The sequence below is a fragment of the Ornithorhynchus anatinus genome, chromosome 5 (assembly GCF_004115215.2).
Source record: "Ornithorhynchus anatinus isolate Pmale09 chromosome 5, mOrnAna1.pri.v4, whole genome shotgun sequence".
In the NCBI taxonomy this organism is placed as follows: Eukaryota; Metazoa; Chordata; class Mammalia; order Monotremata; family Ornithorhynchidae; genus Ornithorhynchus; species Ornithorhynchus anatinus.
Genome location: NC_041732.1, coordinates 56,560,275 through 56,573,618, shown reverse-complemented (window position 1 = coordinate 56,573,618; position 13,344 = coordinate 56,560,275). Strand labels below are relative to the sequence as shown.

Genomic DNA, 13,344 nt, shown 5'->3' with positions numbered 1-13,344 from the left:
AGTGCTGAAGTAGATACAAGCAAATCAGGTTGGACAGAGTCCCTGTCCCACATGGGACTCGCGATCTTAATCCCCATTTTCTAGATGAGAGAATTGAGGCATAGAGGAGTGAAATGACTTGCCCAAGATCACACAGAGAAGCAGCGTGGCTCAGTGGAAAGACCCCGGGCTTGGGAGTCAGAGGTCATGGGTTCGAATTCTGGCTCCGCCACTTGTCAGCTGTGTGACTGTGGGCAAGTCACTTCACTTCTCTGGGCCTCAGTTACCTCATCTGTAAAGTGGGGATTAAGACTGTGAGCCTCACGTGGGACAACCTGATTACCCTGTAAATATACCCCAGCGCTTAGAACAGTGCTCTGCACATAGTAAGCGCTTAACACATACCAACATTATTATTATTATTATTATCACACAGCAGACAAGTGATGGAGCTGGGATTAGAACCCAGGTTTTTCTGACTCCTAGGTCCGGGCTCAAAACCACTAGGCCTAGTCATAAATTGCTGGGGCAGGTACAAGGTTATCAGGCTGTCCCACTTGGGGCTCACAGTCTTAGTCCCCATTTTACAGACGAGGTACCTGAGGCACCTCATTAATGCCTGTTTCCCCCTCTAGACTTTAACTCACCTGGTCTGTTATACTGGTATGTTATATTCTCCCAAGTGCTTAGTACGGTGCTCCGCACATAGTAAGCACTCAGTAAATGCAACTGACCGACTGAGGCAGGTTGTGAGTTTACGAGTGCTCAAGGGGTGCAGGAATGTTGCAGTGAAAATGGGGGAATGTAAGTTGGGGAGAGTAGAAATCAAGAGGGGAAGGCTTCTTGGAGGAGATGTCATTTCGGAAGGGCTTTGAGGATGGGGAGAGCTGTGGTCTGTCAAATATGAAGCGGGAGGGAATTCTGGGCAGGGGAAAAAGTGTCGGCAAGTGGTCAGTGGCAGGAGAGACAGGGACAAGGCAAATCGAGAAGGTTGATTTGGAGGGAGCGAAGAGTGTGAGCTGGAGTGAGGTGGGAGAAGAGAGTGGGCAAGGACAGAGTCGACTGAATGTCATAAAACTTTAGACTGTAAGTTTGCTGTGGGCAGGGAACGTGTCTACCAACTCTTATATTGTCCTCTCCCAAATGCTTAGTACAGTGCTCTGCACACAGTAAGCGCTTAGTAAAGACCACTGATGGAAAACCAGTGGTTGGGAGTTTCTGCTATTTGTGCAGAGGAGTGTCCTGCCGCAGGAGGTGTATGAATGACGATTGAGAATAATGATTTGGGTAGGGACTGGAGGCCGGGATACCAGGGAGGATCCAGTCTCCTCTGCAGGCATAAGTGGGTGGGGGGATAGGGAGTGAATGGACGGTGGGGGGCAAGCACTTAGCTGCGTGACTGTGGGCAAGTCACTCCACTTCTCTGTGCCTCAGCTACCTCATCTGTAAAATGGGGATTAAGACTGTGAGCCCCACTTGGGACAACCTGATCACCTTGTACCCCCCCAGAGCTTTAGAGCAGTGCTCTGTACATAGTAAGCGCTTAACAAATGCCAACATTATTATTATTATTAGCAGGATCACAGTATTCTCCGGTCTCCTCTCCCTGCCCCTCCGCCCTCCTTCCTCGGTCTGCCGGGCTCTTCTGAACCCTGAGCTGCCCCGCCTGTGAGCCGAGCCCCCTCCCCCTTCCCTACTCCACTGCCCGTAGGGAGGGGCTGGGGGCGAGGCTGCTTCATTCACTCTTCCTGGGGCTGCAGCAATGAGGTCACTGAGACAGCTGGAGGCAGCTAGTTGGGGGAGGGGACACACACACAAACTCTCTCTCTCTTTCTCTCTCTCCCCCCAGCCAGATCTGGGCTGGAGCCAGATGGTGACGAGAATAGGTTGGAAGAAGAGAGACGGCAGGTTTGGGGGCTGGGGGTTGTTGGTTCATTGAGAAACGGCAGACCTTAGCGCTGGAGGAGGTTAAGAATGCTTTTCGGGGGGAGGAGAGAGAGAAAGAGACAGAAAGACAGAACGAGAGAGAGACAGAGAAAGAGAGTCCACCAGGAGAGAGTCCACTAGCTCACCTTGGGGCCAGAGCACCATTTTGGCAGAAGGCTGGAGGTCAAGAGGGGGTGGGAGGGGGGAGAGAGGTATGGGGAGGTCAGCAGGCACTTTTTGGAGCCCGTCTATGCCAGATGGGGGCATTGGGGCATTTATATCGTGCTGATCCCTCCCTCCTCCCTCGCCCTCTTCTCTCACTCCCCAAGGCACATCTTCTCCTGGGCTCCCCTTAGTCCGCAGGATGAGGGAGGGAGCAGGGGCAGGAACGATTCCATTTTACACACTGGAAACCTGAAGCCCAGACTTTGGGATGTGGCGCTTCAAAGAGAGTGAAGATTCACCCCTGGTGTCTTGGGGCCCGGCCTGGCAGGCTGTCAGTCAATCAGTCAATCAGTGGTATTGAGCGCTTACTACGTGCAGATCACTGTACTAAGCACTTGGGAGAGTACAATACACCGGTGTTAGCGGGCAGACCCTGGCAAGACCCACCCCCCCGACCCTTTCAACCCTGACTGTTGGCATCCCTCAACTCTGTCCCCTCCCTCCCCCACTGCAGTGACGTCCGGAAGTTCAAGGAGACCAAGAAGCAGTTTGACAAGGTACGTGAAGACATGGAGATCTCGCTGGTGAAGAACGCCCAGGCCCCACGCCACAAGCCCCATGAGGTGGAGGAGGCCACGGGCACGCTGACCATCACAAGGAAATGCTTCCGCCATCTGGCGCTGGACTATGTGCTGCAGGTGAGCCGCCGGGGAAGGGCCTGGGGGCTTCGGCCCCTGTATCCCTAGGGAGTCACGGATGGTTAACGGTGGGGCCTTGGCCCAATACCTGCCGTACAGTCAGCCGATCTACCAGCCCCTCTCCTAACATCATCGTAATAATAACTGTGGTATCTGTTAAGCGCTTACTATGTACCAGGGACCATACTAAGCACTGGGGTGGATACAAGCAAATTGGGTCGGACACATCGTCGCCATTGTCATCGATTTATCGAGTGCTTACTGAAGGCTGAGCACTGTACTAAGTGTTTGGTAGGGTACAGTACAGTGGAGTTGGGAGACATGTTCCTTGCCCACAAGGCACTTGCAGTTTAGAGGGTGAGACAAATATTAACAAAAACAAATTACAGCTATGTATATAAATGCGGTGCGTCTGAGGGAGGGATCAATAAAGGGTGAAAATCTAAATGCAAAGGTGATGCAGAAGGGAGGAGAAGAAACGAGGGCTCAGTTGGAGAGGCTTCTTCGAGATGTCCTTTTAATAAGGCTTCGTAAGTGGGGAGGGTGATCGTCTGTCAGATACGAAGTGGGAGGGCGTTCTGGGCCAGAGGCAGGACGTGGGTGAAGGGTCGATGTTGAAATAGACGAGATCAAGGTACAGTGAGTAGGTTGGTGTTAGATGAGTGAAGTGTGCTGGGCTAAGTTTGTAGACTGACATTTGCCAGTCTGCTCGCCCGGCTCCGTCCCAGTTGGGATGATGCATCCTGGTGACTGGAGTGGGGCCTGCGGGAACAAGCGTATCGTTTTCCATTTCAACCCACAGTGTTCCTGCTTCTCAGCCTGAGCCTTTAACACCCAGCCTGAGGTTTTTTAGTCCCTCGAGGTGTGCTGACTTTATCTAAATTAGTGCCTTGTCTCCCCTTCTAGACTGTAAGCTCACTGTGGGCAGTGACTGTGTCTGTTTATTGCTATCGTGTACTCTCCCATTTACTCAGTACAGTGCTTTGCACACAGTAAGCGTGCAATAAATACGATTGAATGAATTAATAATAATGATGGTATTTGATAAGCGCTTACTATGTGCCAAGCACTGTTCTAAGTGCTGGGGTAGGTACAAGGTGATCAGCTCGTCTCACTTGGGGCTCACAATCTTAGTCCCCGTTTTACAGACGAGGTACCTGAGGCACAGAGAAGTTAAGTGACTTGCCCAAAGTCACGCAACTGACAAATGGCAGAGCTGGGATTCGAACCCACGACCTCTGAATGAATGGGGTTGGTCCTGCCAAGTCGACTGGGCTGGGACAGGGTTGGAGGGAGGCAGAGACAAGTCTAAATTTCCTTTAAAACAGAAACAAAATATCCTCCCACTCATCCCCCTTCCTCCCATCCATTTCTCCCCCAACTGCCATCCATCCCCCTCTCATATCTCTTCCCGATCCTACCATCCATCCCATTCCGCCTTTCGATCCCTCTAGACTATAAACTCACTGTGGGCAGGGAACGTGTCTGCTAATTCTCTTATTTTGTGCTCTCTCCAGTGCTCAATACAGTGTTCTGCACATAGTAAGCACTCGATACCATTGATTGACTGATTCCCCCACCTCCCTTCCATCCCCTTCCTCCCATCCATTCACCCTCCTATCAATCAAGCATTCACTCAACCGATCAATGGTATTTATTGAGCATTTACTGTGTGCTGAATACTGTACTAAACGTTTGGGAGAGTACAATGTGAGTTGGTAGAAACGGTCCCGTCCCCTAAGAACTTACGATCGAGTGAGGGAGACAGACAATACAATGAATTACAGATAGAGGAGACGGCAGAGTATAAGCATAAGTGCTGTGGGGCCCCTCCCCTTCATGCCCCCTCCTCGCCATCCATCGTGGGATCCCACGGGCACAGGTTGGGGTGCTGATTCGGCGTAGAGAAAGGGGAAGGGGTACACAGAACAGTGCCAGCGCTTAGAACAGTGCTTGGCACATAGTAAGTGCTTAACAAATAGCATTATTATTATTATTATTATTTATTATTATTATTATTATTCCAGAAGCAGGGGAGCGCCCCCTGTTGGTGGAGAGGAGCTGGTACCATTCATTCATTCATTCATTCATTCAATAGTATTTATTGAGCACTTACTATGTGCAAAGCACTGTACCAAGCGCTTGGTATGTACAGTTCAACAATAGAGACAATCCCTGCCCCTGCCGGGAGCTGACGCCTGTCCTCTCCTCCCTCTGCAGATCAACGTCCTCCAGGCCAAGAAGAAGTTCGAGATATTAGACGCGGTAAGAGAAGCCCGCTCCCCCTCTGCCTCCTCCTCCTCCTGTGCCCACCCCTCCTATCCCGCTTAGATTACCGCATCAGCCTCCTTACTGACATCCCAGCCCCCTGCCCCTCCCCACTGCAGGCCATACTTCACTCCGCTGCCCGGATCGTCTTTCTACAGAAACGTTCGGGACATGTCGCCCCCCCCCCCTTCTCAAAAATCTCCAGTGCTTGCCTATCCACCTCCGTATCAAAGTTCCTCAACGTTGGCTTTAAAGCACCTTAATCACCTTACCCCCTCCTACTTCACCTCGCTTCTCTTCTTCTACAACCCAGCCCACAGACTTTCCCCCTTTGCGCTCACCTTCTCGCTGTGCCTCGATCTCACCTGTCTTACCGCCGATCCCTGGCCCACTTCCTATCTCTAGCCTGGATCGCCCCCCCTCCTCAAATCCGCCAGACAATTGCTCTCCCCACCCTCAAAGTCTTCCTGAAGGCAGCACATCTCCTCCAAGGAGCCTTCCCAGACTAAGCCCCACTTTTCCTCATCTTCCCCTCCTTTCTCCGTCGCCCTGACTTGCTCCCTTTGCTCTTCCCCCCCTTCCCTGCCCCACAGCACTTGTGTTCGGATCTGTCCTTTCATTTGTTTATATTGATGTCTGTTTATTTGTATCGATGTCTTTCTCCACCCCGCCCACTCCAGACTGTGAGCTCACTGTGGGCAGGGATTGTCATTCTTTATTGCTGTATTCTACTTTCCCAAGAGCTTAGTATAGCGCTCTGTACACAGTAAGCACTTAATAAATACATCGCATGAATGTTCGGGGACACGTGCAGGTATGGTCAGGGGGATGTGTACATGTGTTGAGGAGAGTGTACATGTGTGAGTATGCATGCTCAGGGGTGTGGGCATGTCATTATACATGTGTGAGCATGTATGTTAAGGGAAGTATGTATGAGTATGTGCAGTTGGATGGGGATGGGGGCATGTGTTAAGATGTGTGTGTGTGTGCGCGTGTGTGCGTGCATGTACGTGTGCATATATTTGTGAGTGTGGCCACCTGCTGTCGTGGTGCCTGCGAGTCCTTCAGCAAAGCCTTAACCCGAGCGCTTTGCCAAGGGCCGGGTTCCGGTACCCGGGGGACGGGGAAGGGGCCCACTTGGCTCCACCCCGCCTTAAGCCTGGTCCCGCTCCACTCTGCTGCCTCCCCGCTAGACCTTTCTGCTTCCCTCCCTCCCACGCGCCCCGACAGGGCCCTGACCCGGCCCTGACCCGGCACCCCCCGCCCCCCTCTCTGCTCCCCAGATGCTGTCCTTCATGCACGCGCAGTTCACCTTCTTCCGGCAGGGCTTCAGCCTCCTGCACGAGCTGGAGCCCTATATGAAGAAGCTGGCGGCCGAGGTGAGGGGGGTGGGGAGGGGGCGTTTTCCCGGCCCTGCCCTGGGGCCCCTTCCCCATCCCCTGCCCTTCCCTCCCTCCTCTTCGACCACCTCCGCCTTGCCCGTCTCCTTGTCCATCGCCCCCCGCCCCCATTTTCTTCCCCCCCTCCCCCCCGACTACCGAAAGCGTGGGGTGGGGGGAGGAAGGAGGGGGAGACGAAGGAAGCTGTGGCTCGAAAGTCTGCGGCGGGGCTGTCATCTCACCCCTCCGACGTGCGTTTCCTGTTTCACCCGCTCCGCTCGGATTGGCTCCCCGCTGCCTTGGCTCCGGGGATGCTGCGATAACTGCGGGCACCGGCCTGCCGGCAGAGGCCTGCCCATGGCCGTGGATTGGGCTGGGCCGGACCGGGAGTCTCCTCCCGGAGCCCGTGAGCCGCAGGGTAGCTCTCCGGTGGGGAGGGGGAGAGAAGGGAGGGACTTGTATTTTGGTGCGGAGACCGTGAGCCAGGGCTCTCTGGTGGTACCTTCCTGTCCCACAGCTGGATCAGTTGGTGATAGACTCAGCGGTGGAGAAGCGGGAGTTGGAACACAAACACGCCCTGATCCAGCAGAGGGTGGGTCTTGAGGGGGCGCGGGGGGGGGGCGGGTCTTCGCGTCTTTCGCACCTCTATCCCTCTCCCCCTTGTCCGGGCCCCCGTGATGCTCTTCCACCTCCTCCCGCCCCCCTCGCGGCGCGCCGGTGTGGAAATGGGGGACGGGGAGGCCTGGAGGCCGTGCCGTGGAGACTGGATTCTCACTCTGCGCCCTCTTCTTCCTCCCTCCGACCGCCGCTCGCCGTCACCCCCAGACTCTCCTGCAGGTGAGTGAGGCCCCCCGGGTCCGGGGGCCGGTGGGGGAGGGGCTCTCCGAGGGGAAAAGGTCATTATCCGTTGCCGGATTGTCCATTCCAAGCGCTTAGTACGGCGCACCGCACGTAGCAAGCGCTCAGTAAATGCGATCGAATGAATGACCGAATCAGGGGAACAGGCCTCGTGCGGAGTCACCCCAGAGCCGGCTGGAGGTCCTCCCCATCCCGGGGCGGGGCCCGATCCGCGGGCGGGCCGAGGCCCCTCCGTCCGCGGCGGGGTCGGGGGGTGTGGGACCGCCGGGACCGGGGGGACGCGAGAGGAACGGATTGAGGGGAAGGGACAGGTGCGAGGGAGCTCCCCCCCCCCCCCACTCGAGAAGCAGTCGGGCAGCGTGGCTCAGTGGCAAGAGCCCGGCCTTGGGAGTCAGAGGACGTGGGTTGTAATCCCGGCTCTGCCACCTGTCTGCCGTGTGACCTCGGGCAAGTCCCTTCTCTGGGCCTCAGCTCATCTGTAAAATGGGGATTCAAACTGTGAGCCCCACGTGGGACGGCCTGATGACGCTGTATCCACCCCAGCGCCTAGAAGGGTGCTGGGCACGCAGTAAGCGCTTAACAAATGCCATAATCATAACGATGACTTGGCTCGGGCCGGTTCCGCACGGCTCTGCCGTTCGTCCTCTGGAACGGAAGGCCCTTCAGCACCACGGACACGTCCCCCTCCCCTCCTGCTCCCCCTCCCCTCCTGCTCCCCCTTCCCCCTTCCCTCGCCTCTCCTTCCTCTTCCCCTTCCCCCCTCCCTCCCCGTCCCTCTTCTTTCTCCTCCCCGGGGGCGGAATCCCGGTCCGAGCCGCAGGCGGGGCCTCGGCCCCCGCGGCCGGCCGGGCACCATGCCCGCCGGCGTGGCGGGTGGGAGCTCGGGGGTGGGGGGCGCCTTCGCCGCGGATGGCACGGTCGGGCCGGGGAAGCCGAGGGGGAGGCACGACGGGGGAGGCGGGAAGGGGAGGGGGCCCCGTCGTCCTCTTCCAGCAGGGGCCGACACCGGCAGGCGAGCGGGTGAGGGCACCAGGGTGGGCAAGCGATTGCACGTGCAGGGGCCCCCGGGAGGCCCCCGAGGATCTCGTCTTAATAATAATAATAATAATAATAATAATAATGACGGTACTTGTTAAGCTCTTACTATGTGCCGAGCACCCTTCCAAGCCCCGGCGTAGGTACGGTGCGATCAGGTCCTCCCAAGTGGGGCTCGCGGTCTTCGTCCCCATTTTCCGGATGAGGTCACTGAGGCCCAGAGAAGTGAAGGGGCTTGCCCAAGGTCACACAGCAGGCAAGTGGCGGAGCCGGGATTAGAACCCACGTCCCCGGGGCTCCCAAGCCCGCGCCCTTGCCACCAGGCCTTCTGTGCGAAGGTGGAGTTGGTGGCTTTGGCGCCGAGGCCCTGGGTGCCGGAGGCGGCGCCTGGGGTCGTTGGGCCCGGGGAGAGCTCGTCGCGGCCGGGGAAGGTGTCTCTTTACTGCTGCGTCGTACTGTCCCGGGCGCTTAGTACACAGTCAGCGCTAAATAAGTACGATCGAATGAACGGAAAGGGGCTGACAGCCCGGTCTGCCCTCCCCCCACTCACCCCCCAGCCCTGGCCTGGTCGTTCGGCTCTGCCGGAGGAGGGGGAGGGGGCAGGAGGGGTCACGGCCCCCTTCACCCTGCCCCCCTCCTCCGCCCCCCCCTCAGTAGAACATCTGCCTGACCCCTGGCCCCTCGACTCCCCACCCCTCCGCCGGAAAATAGCTTCCGACCCCTCTAAAACATCTGTGTCTCCCGGTGGCCCAGGAAAGTGAGAGGCCCGAAGATCCGTACACTAGCCCCCCTCCCCCCTTCCCATCCCCCTCTTCCAGCCGCCCAGCCCCAACAGCTGTATGCTAACGAGCTTGTGAATTAGGGGGTGGGGGCGGGCAGGTGGAGGGGAGGGGGAGACGCGCAGCATCCTGGCGGGCGGAACTGCTTGGCCTTGGCAGGCAGGGGTGCATCTTGCGGGGTCTCGCCTCCATCCTTCCGTCCTCCCCCGGGCCCGGCCGTGTCCTCCCATCCCCCTCCGTATCCCCACCCCCTGGGCCGAGCGCTCCGCAGAGAGTCCGGGCCGCTTGGTGAGGCCCGGGGCCCTGCAGAGACGCCCCCTCCTCTCTGTGGGACGGGCACAGCCATGTGCTGGGGAGGGGGAGTGTTTGAAGCGGGTCCCCCCCGTCCTTGCCAGACTGCTTGGCAGCAGAGGGAGAGGGAAAGAGCCTGGGGGAGGGGACCCCCCTCTTTCTTTTTCTCCCTTTTCCCTCCATCTCCCTCCCCCTTGCCCTCCCTCTGTCGTCTCCCTTCTCTCCCTCCCCTTTCTTCCCCCTTCCCCCCTCCCTTCTTCCTTCTCCTCCCTTTCTTCCTCTCCCCCTCCTTCCCCATCCCCCTGCTCCTTCACCCCCTTCTTCCTCCCCCTTTCTTTCTCCTCTTCTTCCTCCCCCTCCCCGCCCCCTCTTCCCTCTGAAACATTTCAGGTCCTGGGCGGGTGGGAGTGGGACACGGGCTTCCTGGGGGACCGCCTGGCTACTTGGGGACCCTTAGCCCCATTATCCCCCCCAACCCCCGGTGGCAAATTTGGAGGAGGAAGGGAGAGGAATTCAGGAGGGGCAGTAAAGGGGGAAGTGCCGAGTCGGGGGTGATGACCCAAGGACTCAGGATGACCCAAGGTTTCCTCCAGGCGTCCCTTGGTGGGGGGGGGGGATTTGCCCCAGGGAGGCACAGGGGCGGCAGCCCCTCACTCCTCCCAGAGGTTCCAGGAAGCCGGGGTTCACCCCAAGGAAGAGCTTATTGACTGGAGGAGGTCAAACCGGGCCCGGGGACGAGGGATGGGTTGGTCAGTCGCCCGCCCAGAAGTCCCAGGTTGGACAAAAGCCCCGGGATCAGGCCAAGCCAGTAGGGGGCGCCACCAGCAAGGCAGACCGGCCGGGAGCCCTGGGGATTGGTGGGGATGCAGCCCGCTGCCTCGGGGAACCCAATCTGATGCTATTTTAGAGATTATTTTGGGCACATCATGGGTGGTCACTTCTGGCAAGGAGAGGGGCGGGGGGGAGGGGGCGAAGGAAATGGATAGAAGTCTCCCCGGTGTGCCAGCACTGTGTCCAGGGTGGCCCCGTCCCCTCCTCATGTGCTGTGGTTTGGTCAGACGATCAGCAGTATTTAATAATGATGATAATGGATTTGTTAAGCGCTTACTATGTGTCAAGCGCCGTTTTAAGCACCGGGGTAGGTACAAGCTAATCGCACAGTCCCTGACCAACCTAGGGCTCACAGTCTTAATCCTATTTTACAGATGAGTTAACTGAGGCCCAGGGAATTAAGTGACTCGCCCAAGGTCACACAGCAGACAAGCGACAGAGCCGGAATTAGAACCCAGGTCCTTCTGACTCCCAACCCGTGCTCTACCCACTAGGCCGTGTTCTTGAACCCCTGCTGACTGCAGAGCACTGTACCGAGTGCTTGGGATCCACACAATGGAAATAGAGGACAAATTTTGGTCTGTCTCCCCCCTCTAGACTGTAAGCTTGTTGTGGGCAGGGAATGTGTCTGTTTATTGTTATATTGTACTCTCCCAAGTGCTTAGTATAGTGCTCTGCACACAGAAAGCACTCAGTAAATATGATTGGCTGATTCAAGGAACTTATAGACTAGGGAGGGGGAGAGATGCTGAAATAAATTCTAGTTAGGGGGAATAGAATCATCAGCTGTACTAGTGGCTGTGAGTTCCCAAGTGCTCAAGAGATGTTTGAGCGCTGAAAGGTCAGCCGAGGGAGATATAGGGGTGAGAAAATGAAAGATTAGGAAATGTGACTTCAGTAGGGCTTTGGAGATGGAGAGAGCAGGGATATGCTCCAACTTAGACCGTGAGCCCCTTGAAGGATCTTGTATCATCTCCCTCAGCGCTTAGTACAGTGCCTGGCACATAGTAAGTGCTTAGCAAACACCAAAATTATTACATGCCAGATATGAAGGAGGAGAGACTTCCAGCTTGAAAAATGCTTGAGCGTAAGGTCGATGGCAGAAGAGATGAGAACGAGAAGTAGACTGGCGTGAGAGGAAAGAAGTGTTTGAGCTGGGGTGTGCGGAAAGAAGAGTGTGGTTATTGAAAGAGAGGGAGCTGATTGAATATCTCGCAGCCGGTGGTCGAGAATTTCTGGTGGATGCAAGGAGGAATGGGCAATGATCGGTGGTTTTTGAAGAGTAGGGAAATAGGTTGCAGAATGGTGTTTTCGAAAAATGATCTGGGCAATGGAGTGAAGTCTGGGTTGAAGAAGAGATAGGCCGGAGGCAGAGACATCACTGAGTAACTTTGGGCAAATCACCTCACTTCTCTGGGCCTCAGTTTTCTTATCTGTAAAATGTGGAAGAAATACCTGTTCTCCCCCTCTTTGGCCTGTGTGGACTAGGGACTGTGAACTGATTGTACTGTATTATCCCAGTGCTTAGCACAGTGTGTGACATAGAGTAAGTATTTAACAAACAGCAAAATGATTATTATTATCTCCTTTGGATGGAGAGGAAGAAACAGATTCTAGAAATGCCATGGAGGAAGAATGGACACAATTTGGCAGGAGACTGAAGAAAGAGAGAAAGGGGTCAAAGTGCTCAGTACAGTGCCTGGCACATAGTAAGCATTTAACAAATACCATCATTATCGTTATAACGCCAAGGTTTCGGGCTTGACAGACAGGATGGCGATAGGTTTTTTTGTTTGTTTTTAATGGTATCTGTTAAATGTTTATTAAGTATTAAGTGCTGGGGTAGATCCAGTTAGGCACAACCGATGTCCTTGTCCATGTCAGTTTGGACACAGCCCTTGTCCCGCTTGGAGCAGAGAGTCATAATCCCCATTTTACAGATGAACTAACTGAGGCATAGAGAAATTAAGTGACCTGCCCAGGCCATACAGCAGACAAGCGGCAGAACCAGGATTAGAATCCAAATCCTGTGGCTCCCAGCCCCATGCTGTTTCCACTAGGTCATGCTGCATGACTATTGCCTGTTATATGAAAATTAGGTGGAGGAGAGAATTTGGTAGAGAAGATGAGGAGTTAATTTTTGGACATGTTGGACTTGAGGTGCCAGTGAGAAATCTATGTAGAGATGCCCTAGAGGCAGGAGGAGATGTGAGATTAGAAAGGAGAGAGGTCAGGGCTAGTGAGGTAAATTTGGGAGTCTTTCTCATAGAGATGGGAGTTGAAGACATGGGAGCAGATGAGCTCCCCAAGGAAGCGAGTGTAGATTGAGAAGAGAAGGGGGCCCAAAATAGAACCTTGAGGGCCACCCACAGTTAGGAAGTAGGAGGCAGAAGAAGAGATGGTGAAAGAGACTGAGAAGGATGGGCCAGAGAGGTAAGAGGAGGACCGGGAGTGAACTGAACTGGAAAAACTAAAGTTTGTTAGTTTTACCAGGAGACAGGTGTGACCCACAGTGTTGCAGGCCACTGAGAGGTCAGGGATGACACGGATGGGATAGAATTTGTGAGAGTGGGCATTGGTGAGTTTGGAAAGAGTGGTCTCGGTGGAGTGAAAGGATGGAAATCAGATTGGAGGAGATCCAGGAGGGAGCTGGGGAAGAGGAAGTGGAGGCAGAGTGGTGCAAGCAACTCATTTGAAGAGTTTGGAAAGGAATGGTTGGAGGGAGATTGGGTGATAGCTGGATAGTGCAGTGGGGTCCCTAGAGGTTTTTTGTTTTGTTATAGCTTTTGGTTTTTTCTCTCTCTTTTTTTTTTAGGATAGGAGAGCATGGGTGTGTTTGAAAGTAGAGGGCAAGGAACCATTAGAGTGAGCAGTTGAAGATTGTGGTCAGGGAATCAATCGTATTTATTGAACTGTTACTGTGTGCAGGGCATTTTACTAAGCGCTTGGGGGGGATATTGCAACGATAAACAGACACGTTCCTTGCCCACAACTAGCTTACAGTCTAGAGAGAGATGAATAAAGACTCCCAAATCTACCTCACTAGCCCTGACCTCTCTTCTTCTCTATAATCTCTCATCTCTTCCTGCCTCCAGGACAGCTCTACATAGGTATTAATATGAATAAATAAATTAC

General features: G+C 55.1%; 1 protein-coding gene across 3 annotated transcripts in view; it reads left to right on the top strand.

Moving 5' to 3' along the window:
* Positions 1–13,344, top strand: part of ACAP3 (ArfGAP with coiled-coil, ankyrin repeat and PH domains 3) — a 56,458-nt gene that overhangs the window by 22,337 nt on the left and 20,777 nt on the right. For all 3 annotated transcript variants that reach the window (XM_029065927.2, XM_029065926.2, XM_029065925.2), the window contains exons 6-10: positions 2,585–2,768; positions 4,989–5,033; positions 6,320–6,415; positions 6,933–7,007; positions 7,241–7,252. In XM_029065927.2, the coding sequence (XP_028921760.1) occupies positions 2,585–2,768; positions 4,989–5,033; positions 6,320–6,415; positions 6,933–7,007; positions 7,241–7,252 (412 nt within the window). The remainder of the gene's footprint in view (positions 1–2,584; positions 2,769–4,988; positions 5,034–6,319; positions 6,416–6,932; positions 7,008–7,240; positions 7,253–13,344) is intronic.